Source organism: Meriones unguiculatus, chromosome 14 (assembly GCF_030254825.1).
Source record: "Meriones unguiculatus strain TT.TT164.6M chromosome 14, Bangor_MerUng_6.1, whole genome shotgun sequence".
In the NCBI taxonomy this organism is placed as follows: Eukaryota; Metazoa; Chordata; class Mammalia; order Rodentia; family Muridae; genus Meriones; species Meriones unguiculatus.
Window position 1 is genome coordinate 78,083,739 of NC_083361.1, and position 12,243 is coordinate 78,095,981.

Consider the following 12,243-nt stretch of genomic DNA (forward strand, 5'->3'; position numbering starts at 1 on the left):
AATTTAAGTGCGATAGGCATTCTACAGGAAAAATGTCAGCAGTGACAGGTGACAAGAATAAAAAAAAATTTGCATTCTCTGCGTGTTAGGATTTTACCAAAATTGGTGAGTGTGTTGAGGCGTAAAAGGAAAAAGGAAGAGCAGCTTAGATGATGTTCCTGGCAGGTATAAGCAAAAAACGCTGTTCTTATGAGCCTGCGTGCCAATTCACAAACTGGTGCACTGATAACCTTAGTTCAGCATTTACCCATAAACTTACAGAAAGACCAAAGATCGAAGACAACATACTACCCAGCTGCTTGAGCTCTGAGCTCTTCCGTTAGCTAGCTGGACGGTATCTTTTACTTTTAGTCTGTCCTGTTCCTCATCCCAGCATTCCCCGTAGTTGCTCCGATTTTACGTCTATATATTTCTTAAGCATATCAAACCCTTCTCCTCCAAATGCTTCCTCAACTCTGTTTTTTAAAGGCAGAAAAATTCCTCACTCCTCCATATGCCCTAGCAGCCTCACTCACCACCATCAAGAACTTCCCTTCTCATGAGCTGGCACAAGGCCTGGTCAAGGAAAAAAAAATCAGTATCAAATCAAAAGTCAGTCAGCTTTCTATCAGAGCTGGGGAAGAGGCTCATGAGTCCCCACCCGTAGCTGAGGAGTTCTTGACAGGTGATGGCTGCTAAGGGAGGGAGAGCTAGTTTTCATCAGGGGCTCATCCCTGGTCGGTTGACCATACCCCAGTCGATGGCCCCATACCCACACATATATGGGAAGCACTAATTGGGCTCGGTGGGTGAGGAAGGGAAGGGAACAATGAACAGATGTGAAGTTGGGAGGAGCACTAGGAAAGAGGAACCAGGAGAAGGTGGGGGGTAAGCCACACCGTATCTTCTTGCTTCTGACTTGTCACGCATCTAACATCTACCACTCCTGCCTCCCCACTGTGTGTGCTCTTTTTTTTTTATTTCTTTTGCTTTATTATTTTTAGTTTTTATTAATTACATTTTATTCATTTTGTATCCCCCCTGTAGCTCCCTCCTTCTTCCCCTCCCAAGCCCTCCCTCCCTCCCCCTTCTCCACGCATGCCCCTCCCCAAGTCCACTGATAAGGGAGGTCCTCCTTTCCTTCCTTCTGATCCTAGTCTATCAGTTCTCATCAGAAGTGGCTGCATTGCCTTCCTCTGTGGCCTGGTAAGGCTGCTCACCCCTCAGGGGGAGGTGATCAAAGAACAGGCCAATCAGTTCATATCAGAGGCAGTCCCTGTTCCCATTACTGTGGAACCCACTTGGAGACTGAGCTTCCATGGGCTACATCTGTGCAGGGGTTCTAGGTTATCTCCATGAATGGTCCTTGGTTGGACCAGTATCAGTCTCAGAAAAGACCCCTATGCCCACATTTTTTGGTTCTGTTGCTCTCCTTGTGGGGCTCCTGTCCTCTCCAGGTCTTACTATTTCCCACTTTTTTTCATAAGATTCCCTGCACTTTGAAAATGCTCAATCCCCATTCAGAAAGGCAAAGAGAATGGACATTCAGAAGGAGAAAACAGGGAACAAGTCAGGAGCCTGCCACTCAGGGCCTCTGAAAAGCTCTAGCCTGCAGGGCATCAAAGCAGATGCTAAGACTTATGTGTGTGCTCTTTTTAATCATGTAGTCCTAAAACACTGATTCTTAATACTACTCAGTTTGTGTGATTGTGCTTTTTCATGTCAAGAGGACATGTGTCCTTGGTTGCGTAGATGTAGTTAACCAAAGCTGTCTGAGGAGCTGTTCCTGGGAAGAGCTGTTCATTTGGCCCTAAGGATAGAAAGAGAGTGCAGGAGTGAAATCTGCGTCTGAGAGAGATTTCAGCTCCTTTTAAAGAAATCATTCTTCTCCTTGAAGTTTCCTAGAGAAGACATAAAAGGGACTCAAATTTTAGATGGGAGAATTGAACCAAGTAATGGTCCGGGGCTTTTCAACCCCAGGCTTCTGTGATCCTAACCGTCATGTCAATAGTCACTCATTCATTCAAGTGCTCGTCATTTGCCTCAAAGATCAGCCCTCTCTGAAACAGTTTTCCACTTTCTGTGATCATCCTTGAACTGGCTTTTTCATATTAAAAACAAAAAACAAAAAAACAAAAAACCATCGTTTTTGTTTGTTTGTTTGTTATTTTAACAGTCAATAGCTGGCGTGAAAAACTCTGTCCAAGTTCTGCTGTGTTCGTGTTTATTTGCATTCTTTTGCATATGAAATACAAATATCCTACCCTGCAGATATTGTTATACAAAGTTAAATATATTTGTATTTATTTTATCATAAATTTTATATTATGAATGTTTTTTAGCATTTTAATTATGTCAAAAATGTTTTATGTATTATAAAACTAGTATTTCATCACTGTAGAGAAATATGAGAAAACTCAAAATCGCAGATGATCCTACCTCTTAAAGAGCTCTCACATGTGACTTTTCATGCCATTAAAAATCCAATTGAGAGATAGCTCAGTAGTTGAAAGCATGCCTGCTCTTGCAGAGGGTCCAAGTTTGATATTTCTGTCCCAGCACCCACAGTGGAGGGCTTGTGGCCGACCTTCCATTTACTTCAGTCCCCGGAGGCTGCGATGTGTCCGTTCTCCCCAGGCACCTGTACTCAGACGTGTATATCCCCCGAATATGCACATATTAAAAATAAAATTTTAATATTTTCTAAAAATCTAAATCAATGTATTCAACTGGTAGATGTTTCAAATCATTGGCTCCCTTCTCCCCTGCTTTGAGAGTTCACGTAGGAGGGTGTAAGTCATTGGCCTGGATAGCAGCAGCCCAGGGCTTCACCTTTTACCATTCTCTTTTGATGGTTCTGTCTAATCATCCGATGCCACTGTAAGGCAAAATCTATGAATACTGTCAGTCTCCTCCTTTTAGATAAGGAATGAATGTATGCATAAAATGCTCTTAGGGCATGTCAGACCTGGTGTGGTGCCCTCTGTGGTTTTTAATATATTCAAGCCTCATTACAAATCTGCCCATACGATGCTGTTATTAGGGCCTTGGTATAAGTGAAAGCATTGCAAACTACCTGAGATCATCTAGCTTGTGGCAGAGCTGAGATTTGAGTTCAGAGCGTAGAATATTAACTCACGTGGCCTTGCCTCATAAAGGTACAATGATAGAGTTGAAACAAACCAATTCAGTCAGCATTGCTTAGGGTTTGTCTACGTGCCATGCTTACCGTGTGTGTTACAGGAACACTGCCTCCATCTCATCATGGAACCAGCCTGTTACATGATGAGATACGCATGACGGCACCTGTCCCAGTGCCAGCTCTTCCATGACTAAAGCAATGGGGACTCTGTTAGGAAGATACCAAGAGGAGAAAAAAGGCAACAGACTGAAGGATAGATTCCTTTTCATTATATCAGTGACCGTATGTTACAGTCATTCTTGCTGCTATAACTCAGTACAGCTGACTGTCTTAGCTATAAAGTAGACAGGTTTATTTAGCTCATGTTTGTGGAGTTCTGACAGCACAAGGTTGAGTGGCCACATTGGCTGAAGGTTTTACTCATAAGTCCTCTAAAAGTCCTAGGACCTTACAGGGCATCCCATGATGAGAGAAGCATATAAACTTCAACCCCCACTGGCTTTTATAACCAGCCCACTCTCACAATGACCTATTAGTCCATTAGTGTTTTAGTTTATAAACGGATTATTAAATGTGAAAGCAGAATACTCAAAACACAGTCCCCCCCCTTGAATGTTCTACCTGCTCTACTTATTAAGACCACACAATGCTGATTAAATTTCAATATAAGTTTTGGAGGGAGCATTAACTAATAGCATTATGCATCATGCCAGATGCTTTCAAATACATGATTTCAATTTAATCTTCACAGAAGCCTCCAGGAGAAAGTGAAGGTTATAGAACCAGGAGTTGAACCACACTCTATGAATCCAAGTGACCATTCATTGATTATTGGATAGAGCCCATATCTAACATGAAAAGTTTCCTCGCCTGTTCCTCACAGCATCCGCTCATGTGGATAGTATTTCAATTTTCCCCCAATTAGGGCCTAAGAAACACAAGCATAGGAACCCCCCAGAACATACCATGCTCCCCTTGTGCAGTGGTCCAATCAGTTATGGTTGATCAGAACCTGAAAATACAAGATGGGGCTGGAGGAAGGGCAAAGGACTTGGTGAAGCATAGTCATTTGGTGCTATCCAGGAGGCCCAGGTATCAGAATGGATGGCTCAAGTTTTGCCATCCAGTTCATGTTGGTCAGCAACAAGACCAGGTGAGGAGGATTACATCTGCTTAAACAATCTAATTAACTGGTAGAGTCAAAGTGTGAAACAGAACATGTGATAGCAGTTTCACTGCCATCGGGTCTATGATACAGGTCCACCATTTCCATAATCAAAGGGCCCTTAATATACCCTTTTGCCAAAGGAGTTAAATAACTGCAGAAGATTTAAAATTTCTATTTATATTTTTAACGTGTGTGGATGCTTGCCTTTATGTATATCTGTGTGTGCCTGTGGCCCACAGAAGCCCCTGGGATTGGAGTCACAGACATCTGTGTGTTGCTGTGTGGCTGGGAGTCCTCTCCAGCCCCTAACCTAGACTTTGGCTGATAGAAAACATAGGGAAATGATGAACATTTAATCAAAAACACTGCTTGCTTGACAAGCTACTTCAAGTTCTTCAGCCTGAGTTTTCACAGACAGGTCAAGAACTAATAGCCTGCTGGAGACTTCATTCATTCATTTGGCAAAGATTCCTGTCTTTGTGGATTCACATGTTCTATGTACTATGAGCCCAGCACCATGTTAAGTCGTGAATCATAGTACAGGTTAAAGATAAAATAGGTAATGTGCTGAGCACAACTTTCAGCACTCTGAATTTGAGGACAGCCTGCCATAGTATACTGCTTCTTCCCTGATTATATGCTTAAGTCTGGTTGTGTATAATTTATATAATTCAGAATATTTGGACAATAGAGCTGGAAGGAGTAGGGCACAGCATTTGTGGGGAAAATCAACCTAGGCCTCCTGTGGCTATGTATTTGCTTTTCAACTTACATTTCAACTCATCCACGCCCTCATGTTTGTTGAGAATTTCCAACGAGTAAAATAGGCAAGGTAGATCTTTGAGTTCTGTTTGGCCAAAAGCATGGCTATGGGTAGACCTGGTGTCAGCTGTTAGAGGGAGCAAGATCAAACTGTTCCCATCACCTTCATGTGTCAATCTTTGACAGCCACAAAATGGGATTGACAAGACCTGTGTTGTGGGGTTGAGGGACCAAGCAAGATGATACAAATAAGAAAGAAAACCATTAGTAGCTGCATATTCAGCCATCATGTATATTCCCATTATTTGTGATTCTTCCCACCCAAGGAAGAATCAAGATGTTCCAATCTCCTTCATGAGTGAACCCAAACAATGTCTCCTTAATAAGCTACCATTTTCACTTTTTACTTTTGCCTGTGTTAAAGATTCCTGTTTGTCTGTTTGTCATGTCCTATTCTGTCTTGTTTTTATTTATTTTCTAATGAGAGAGTGAAAGAAAAAGTGTGAATTTAGGTGAGTGGGGAAGCAGTAAAAATGTGGGGAAGGAAAAATCATAATCAGAATATATTACATAAAAATCTACTTTCAATTAAAAAAATTATTAACAAGCCATAGTACTTGTTAGACACAATACAAAAAGGCGTGTGTGCATTTATATGTGTCTGACAATATTCTTTCTAAATTTTTAAAAATTTAAGCAATGACCCCACTAAAACTGCTCTATTAAGGTCACCCAGCAGGAACAGTGAAAGGATGACCTCAGAAATCTGTGAGGAAATGTAGAAATTATACCCAAATAATTCCTAGGTCAGAATACTGCACTGAGCCTTGTGTCGTGTGTACTTGTGGCTTCTGTGGGTTCATGCAGAATTTATTTGCATTCTCTAAGCAAATAGCCATGTATTTTCCACGTGCTGCAGTCATTTTGAAAGAGTGGGATGAACCAGGGGTTCCCATCATCAGCTGAATTAATGCAAAGAAGTCAGAATAAAGCTAGAGGCTCTGACAACAGTTTCAGGGAAATCTGCAGGGCTGAATAAGAATTAGCATTTGCACTTGAACTCATCGGGGAGACGAGCTGCTGGAGCTCTGAGCAGGCCTCTTCTTGAGCTTCTTTCACGTATCTTAAGCCTTTCTTTCTGTCCTCACAGCTGTTATGCGTTGAGTAGGCACAGGGACAGATTCCCATTATCGGTTTTTCTCCATGGAATATACTGCTTTAATATATGATGTTAGATATGAAAGTTTTTGTTCAGCTCTTTCCGCTCAAATATTCTACCCTGCCACTGAAATGAATGCTTTCTGAAACTTCGTTCCGTAACTATAGAAACCCAGATCTTCAGTGTTTCAGTTGGAGACACAAAAGGGCTCTCGGTTAGGAAGTAGCCTGCTGTTAATTACAGAGCTAAGAATAGCTTAGACTTAATAAACCATTAAGTTTCTATAGATTCGGGATTATTTTTCTTTCTCTCTTGCTCTTTTGTTTCCCCAGAAATTAAAAAAAAAAATGAAATTAAAGCCAGCCAAGTTTAAACAGAATTACACAGCAGCCTAGCAAATAATATTTCTGGACAGTGATGATCCACAGAGGACCTGCTGTATTAGACTCCTGAGTGTTTCGTGCACCCTCATATCCAATGCAAAATGTTTTAAAGGAGGAAATCAAGATGTAACTTATGTAGAGATAAAATGCAGTGTTTTGCAGAGCAGGAAATAAAAACAGTGTTTTGCTGTAGAAACTTGGAAAAGTCAAGGAAATATTTAGATTCTTCTTTCTCAACTCCAGCTTCAAATGGAAACGGGTGAAATTTTATTTTGTGGTATTTCTTCAGCTCTTCTCTTCTCCCAATTAACCTTTCCTGTCCTTTATTGCTATCACCTAGGTTATGGCAGGAGCTTCTGAACAGACCCCAGGTTCCCCCTTTCCCTTCCTTTGCAACATTGTTTTCCACTGCACCAGGATTCTTTTCTTAAGACACTTGTTTGAAGGGTTAGAGAGGTAACACAATGGTTCAGAGTATTTGGCTTTTTCAGAGGGCCGAGGTTCAGGTTACAGTACACATATCCAGCAGCTCACAAATGCCTGTAAATCCAACTCCAGGAAATAATGCCTCCTCCAGCTTCTACAAGCACTGGCATACACGTGACATAACTACATGCACATACATGCATGTACACATGAATAAAAAGAAATCTCTAAACTCTTAGTTGGATTATACCGCCTTCCTCATTTATGCTTTGTTACTGCTTCCCAAGTCCTTGACTAGCTCAATGTTGTAGGCGAGGGAGGGGGAGAAAAGGGAGTTCGTGTTCATTCATGTTTCTGTGGGTGCATGTGTGTGTATGAATGCATGTGTACATAACCCATGGGTGCCTTTTTCATGCACTCCCTCCCTTTTTTAAGACAGGGGCTGTCACTGGCCTAGAAGCAGGCTGAACTAACTAGCTAGCCTGCCCTAGGAATTCATCTATCTCTGTCTTTTCTAGGATCATGAGCTCATCCTTCCACCCCTACCCCAGGCCTGGCCTTTCACACGGCTTCAAACTCAGGTCCCTGTGCTCATAAGCAAGCGCTTTATCAACAGGTGTCTCCCCAGCCATTTTTTTTTGAGACATTTTGTGATTTCATGTAGATCAGGCTAGTGTTGAAGTCATATATCTAATGTTGACCTTGAATTCATTATCTTGTTGCTTCTACCTTCTAAGCAGTAAGGTTTCATACATATGCCACCATACCTGACCTAACACCCTGTGGAACCCTAAAACTTCACTAGCCTCGCCTCATCCTGCATGGACCCCAAGGCACAGTCCCCTATAGAACCCTACAACTTCACTAGCCTCACCTCATCTTGTAAGAACCCCGTGGCACAGTCCTTCAACTGCCTGGCTTGTTAGCAACTGGAATACTTGCGAACTTTATCCTACTGACAAGCTCTTTCTCCCCTTTCTAGTTTCAGATTAACTGACATCCCCTTCAGAGAACCCTAGACATGCTCTCCATCCCTCCCTCCTCCCCCCAGGACACAGATAGCAGTGTTGTCTGGCCTTCTGTGCTCGCTAAGAACATATCATAATAAATGCCTGTTACAATCATGCTTTAATTTTTTTTCTTTCCCTCATTCCTATATCCTCAGTTAATAACAGAGCAAATGCTCATTTAGTGGAAGGTAAGGTGATGACTCTGCAGGGATGACAGAAGGGCATCAGACTCCTTGGAGGGACATTCGAGATGACATGTAACATAAGGTTACGAAATGAAGCTAACTGTGTAGATACTATTTAATATGAAAGAATAGAAAGGGTTTGTTTCCACTCTAGGTATTGGGTTTCCTGGGCTGTTATTTCCTGAAATAAATTCTGGTTGATACATTAAGCATTTCAGTAATTTTTATCTCTGTTACTTCCAAATAGTAGGACTCTCAGTGCACATAAGACAAAAATGTCTATGGGCATAATTAGAAGTTTGGACATTTTTTACCAAGGCTTTTTACCCTAATCAAAGGAAGTAGACCATTTCAGAGCATTTTTTATTCGAGTTCTATGGATGAGAAGAAGAAGTACTCTTTACTTAATAAGGGACCTCATCATAAATGCCTTGCCACTTAATTGACTGTTTTTGACTTTCCTTAGGGTGGAAAGGAAGGAACGTGCCCGATTGAAGACAGTGAAGTTTAATGCAAAACCTGGTGTGATTGATTCAAAAGGGGTAGGTACAAACTGATGGCGACATTAAGTTCCCTCAGCTGCTATGGATTTAGTGATGATTAACATTCGGGCTTTCAATAGCAAAGAGATAACGGCACCACTAGACAAGAGAGCACTGTCACAAATTACTGCTGAAAGTAATGTCGTTTCTGATAAAGTGGGTTTATTACAAATATATTAGTTACTGGGGACAAAACTAGTGATAACAAACGTGATGTGTTGACAATAGCGAAGATGAAAAAAAAACATAGTTTAGGTGTTTTCTTTAAATGTCCTCAAAGGTCACATTTCATAGACAGTAAAATGTTTGACACATTATACATTTAAAACTATAGTCATAGAAATACAGACATGGGTCATTTAAGGGAATATGTGCATTGTTGTGACAGACATAGAGGAAAGTTAACAGCAACAAAATCCTACCATATTAACCCCTGTGTACATTTCTTCTTAATCGCAGCTTCAATGGCACATAATTCAACTATCATTTAACTTTCCCACTTAAATTTAGAGGTGGGCAGCCATTGCCACAACCAATTTGGGAAATTTCACCACTCCATAAAGAAATCCTATAGAGATTAGCAATCATTTCACATTTCCCAGTCTTCCTTCCCCTCACAACCACAGTCAGCAACCTACTTTGTGTCTTTATAGATATACCTGTAAGTACTTCATATCAATGGAATATGCTCTTTTATGACTGCAGATTCCACCCCACATTCTTTTCTTCAAGTTGCATTTACACTGTTGCATGAATAAAGAAGTACTTCATTTCTTTTATTGACATATAAAATTCCATTGCATGGACATGCCTCATTTAGCATATCCATTATCAGTTGATAGTCATTTGCGGTGTTCCCAGTTCTTTAGCTAGTATGGGTAATGCTACCGTGAACCTGTAGTAAGATTTTGATGTGGGCATGTTTTCACTTTCATTGCTTATATAGTGCAGGAACACTGCTGACTCCTTCAGCAATATAATGGCTCTGTACGGCACATTTTAGGAACTGATAGTGGCTGCAACATTCCACATTTCTATCACTAGTGTGTGTGTTACAGTTTCTCCACAGACCAAACAGTACTTGCTGTGATGTGTCTTTTAAAAATTTAACTTCCTTGGTTGGTATGAAGCTGTGTGTTATTGTGTGATTTTGATTTGTAGTTACCCAAGCAATGGAGCAGGTGAGCTCCTTTTTATGGACTGACTGGTGAATCTTTTCTGAGAGATATCACCTTAGAGTCAGTCTATTTTTAGTTTGGAATTTTTTGTTTGTTTGTTTTTAAGCTTGATTCATGTCAGAAGAGGGCATCAGATTATGAGCCACTGTGTGGTTGTTGGGAATTGAACTCAGGACCTCCGGAAGAACAGACAGTGCTCTTAACCACTGATCCATCTCTCCAGCTCCCTAAGTTGGAATTTTGCTGATGTTATTGTAACTGGGTCATAGAGTCTCTTCATATATTCTGGCAGGTTGTTGTAAAACCTTTGTCTTCACTTATTCATGTGTATGTATGTGTCTGTTGTGTAAATGTGTGTGTGTGAGTGTGTGTATGGGAATATGTGTGTGGCTGGGGGCATTTGTGGGGTTGAGAGTGTGGCTGGTTAACATCAGAAATCTTCTTCCATTGCTCTTTCACCTTTAAAGTAGCGCCTTTCAATCAAACCTGTAACTCAGCAATACCACTGGTCGTCCTAGCCAGCTGGCTCTGGGGACCCAGTCCCTACCTTCTAAGGCAGGAACCACACCCAGCAAGCATTTACATGGGTTCTGAAAAGATGAACACCAGTCTTCTTGCTTTTGTGGCCAAGCACTTTAGCTACTGAACCATCTTCTCAGCCCTGTACTCTGTCCTTAAAGGATTTTTCAGATAAATACTTTCCTAATACTTTCTATTTCACTTTTCTCTGTTTTCTTCCTATTCTCTTGACAGTGTTCTTTGAGATACAAAACCTTCTATTGTGATTTTTTCCAATTTATTTCTTCTTTTGTTGCTTTTTAATGCAATGTCTAAGAACCACTGCCTAATCCAAGGTCATGAAGGCTTATGTTATACTTTCTTGTGTGAAGGTTATAATTGTAACTCTTTATGTTAAGGTCTTAGCCAACTTTGAGTTAGTTTTGTTCATAGACAGGCACGAGATTCCAATTGTATTTTTTTGCATGAAAATTATTTGCTTAATTTTATTTAACATCATTCATGGCAAATGTATAGAAATATATCATTTCATGTAGATATTATATCCTATAACATATAGTTTTGACGGTTTTAGTGAATTTCTCAAAATTTATTACATATAAGATACATTGTATGGACAAAGAAAAATTTCCCTTTTTCTCCCCCTTCGATGTGGATAACTTTTCTTTTCTTACTTAATTCCCCTGGCCGGAACCTCTAACACAATGATAGAAGTTTGAAAGGAGAAAGGGTCAAAGGCAGGTCTCTTTGTCTTACTCTTGATCTCAGAGAAAGAAGTTTAGTTTCTTTGTAATCATTCAGTATGACACTGGCTATAACTTTATTGTGTTTGAAAAATATAGCTCCAGAAAAGGCAATACTAGCTCTCTGCTTACTCCTAGGCTCATTAGTCTGGAGACTCGCAGCTCTTGTACATACTGGTCAGGCTTTCATGGCCTCTCCGTTGATTCTAAGGTTCTCTAGCTGCAGTAACCGTGACGTTCACCCTGAACTGCTTGGGTCACTTTGGTGCTTGGCAATGTCAGTCAATGATAAGGGTGTTCATGATCCCCCTCCCCCTTCTCATCCCAGACAGTTTTCCTCTTCAGTGCAAGTGCTGAATTTGTCTCGCTGTCGCACTGAGGACCATACTAGTGTCCTGTTGCTGTGCTGTAAAATAAGTCCTTCCACCTTTTTACATTCCCATTCCTTTTCTATTTATGTTCTTTGCTTTGCTTTTCTCCCCTAAAAATTGTGGCTTGTGGGTGAGTGGGGGGAAAAACACCACCAGTTTTGCTCAATAGGTAGAGTAGATCATTTGCCAAGGCTTTGGTTAAGCAAGCCACGATGCTGTCCTTTGTATATTAAGTACAAGTATCATTGAGAAGCCCAATCAGTGACAGAGTATTTTATTTTGCCCAAAAATATTTAAGTGAAATAGAAATTCATCTGTACGTGTGACATCATCCTTAAAAATGAGGGTCTGTGATGATGTCATGGTATAGAGTTCTTTAAAACAAGCAATACTTCAAAAGTAGAAATTTTTATTGACTCCTGCTGAGAACTTAATAATAGATGTCCATTTTATTTCACTTATACAGACGAGACACACCAGAGAATTTGAGTGGAATGCCTCCCTGTGTCAGACATAAGCTGTGGATTTGTGTGGTGTATAGACTAGAATACAGATACTTCTTCCCACAAGTTAATCCGTGATAGCCAGAACACCTGGGATGCCTCTCAGTATTAGGCACTGTTCTATTGCTGTGAAGAGGCACCATGACCAATGCAACTCTTATAAAAGAAAGCTT

At 40.7% G+C, this 12,243-nt stretch overlaps 1 protein-coding gene across 29 annotated transcripts in view; it reads left to right on the plus strand.

Annotated features, from left to right (window-relative positions):
- Dlg2 (discs large MAGUK scaffold protein 2) overlaps positions 1–12,243 on the plus strand; it is a 1,917,798-nt gene that overhangs the window by 1,841,254 nt on the left and 64,301 nt on the right. For all 29 annotated transcript variants that reach the window (XM_060367555.1, XM_060367549.1, XM_060367550.1 and 26 more), the window contains one exon: positions 8,681–8,756. In XM_060367555.1, the coding sequence (XP_060223538.1) occupies positions 8,681–8,756 (76 nt within the window). The remainder of the gene's footprint in view (positions 1–8,680; positions 8,757–12,243) is intronic.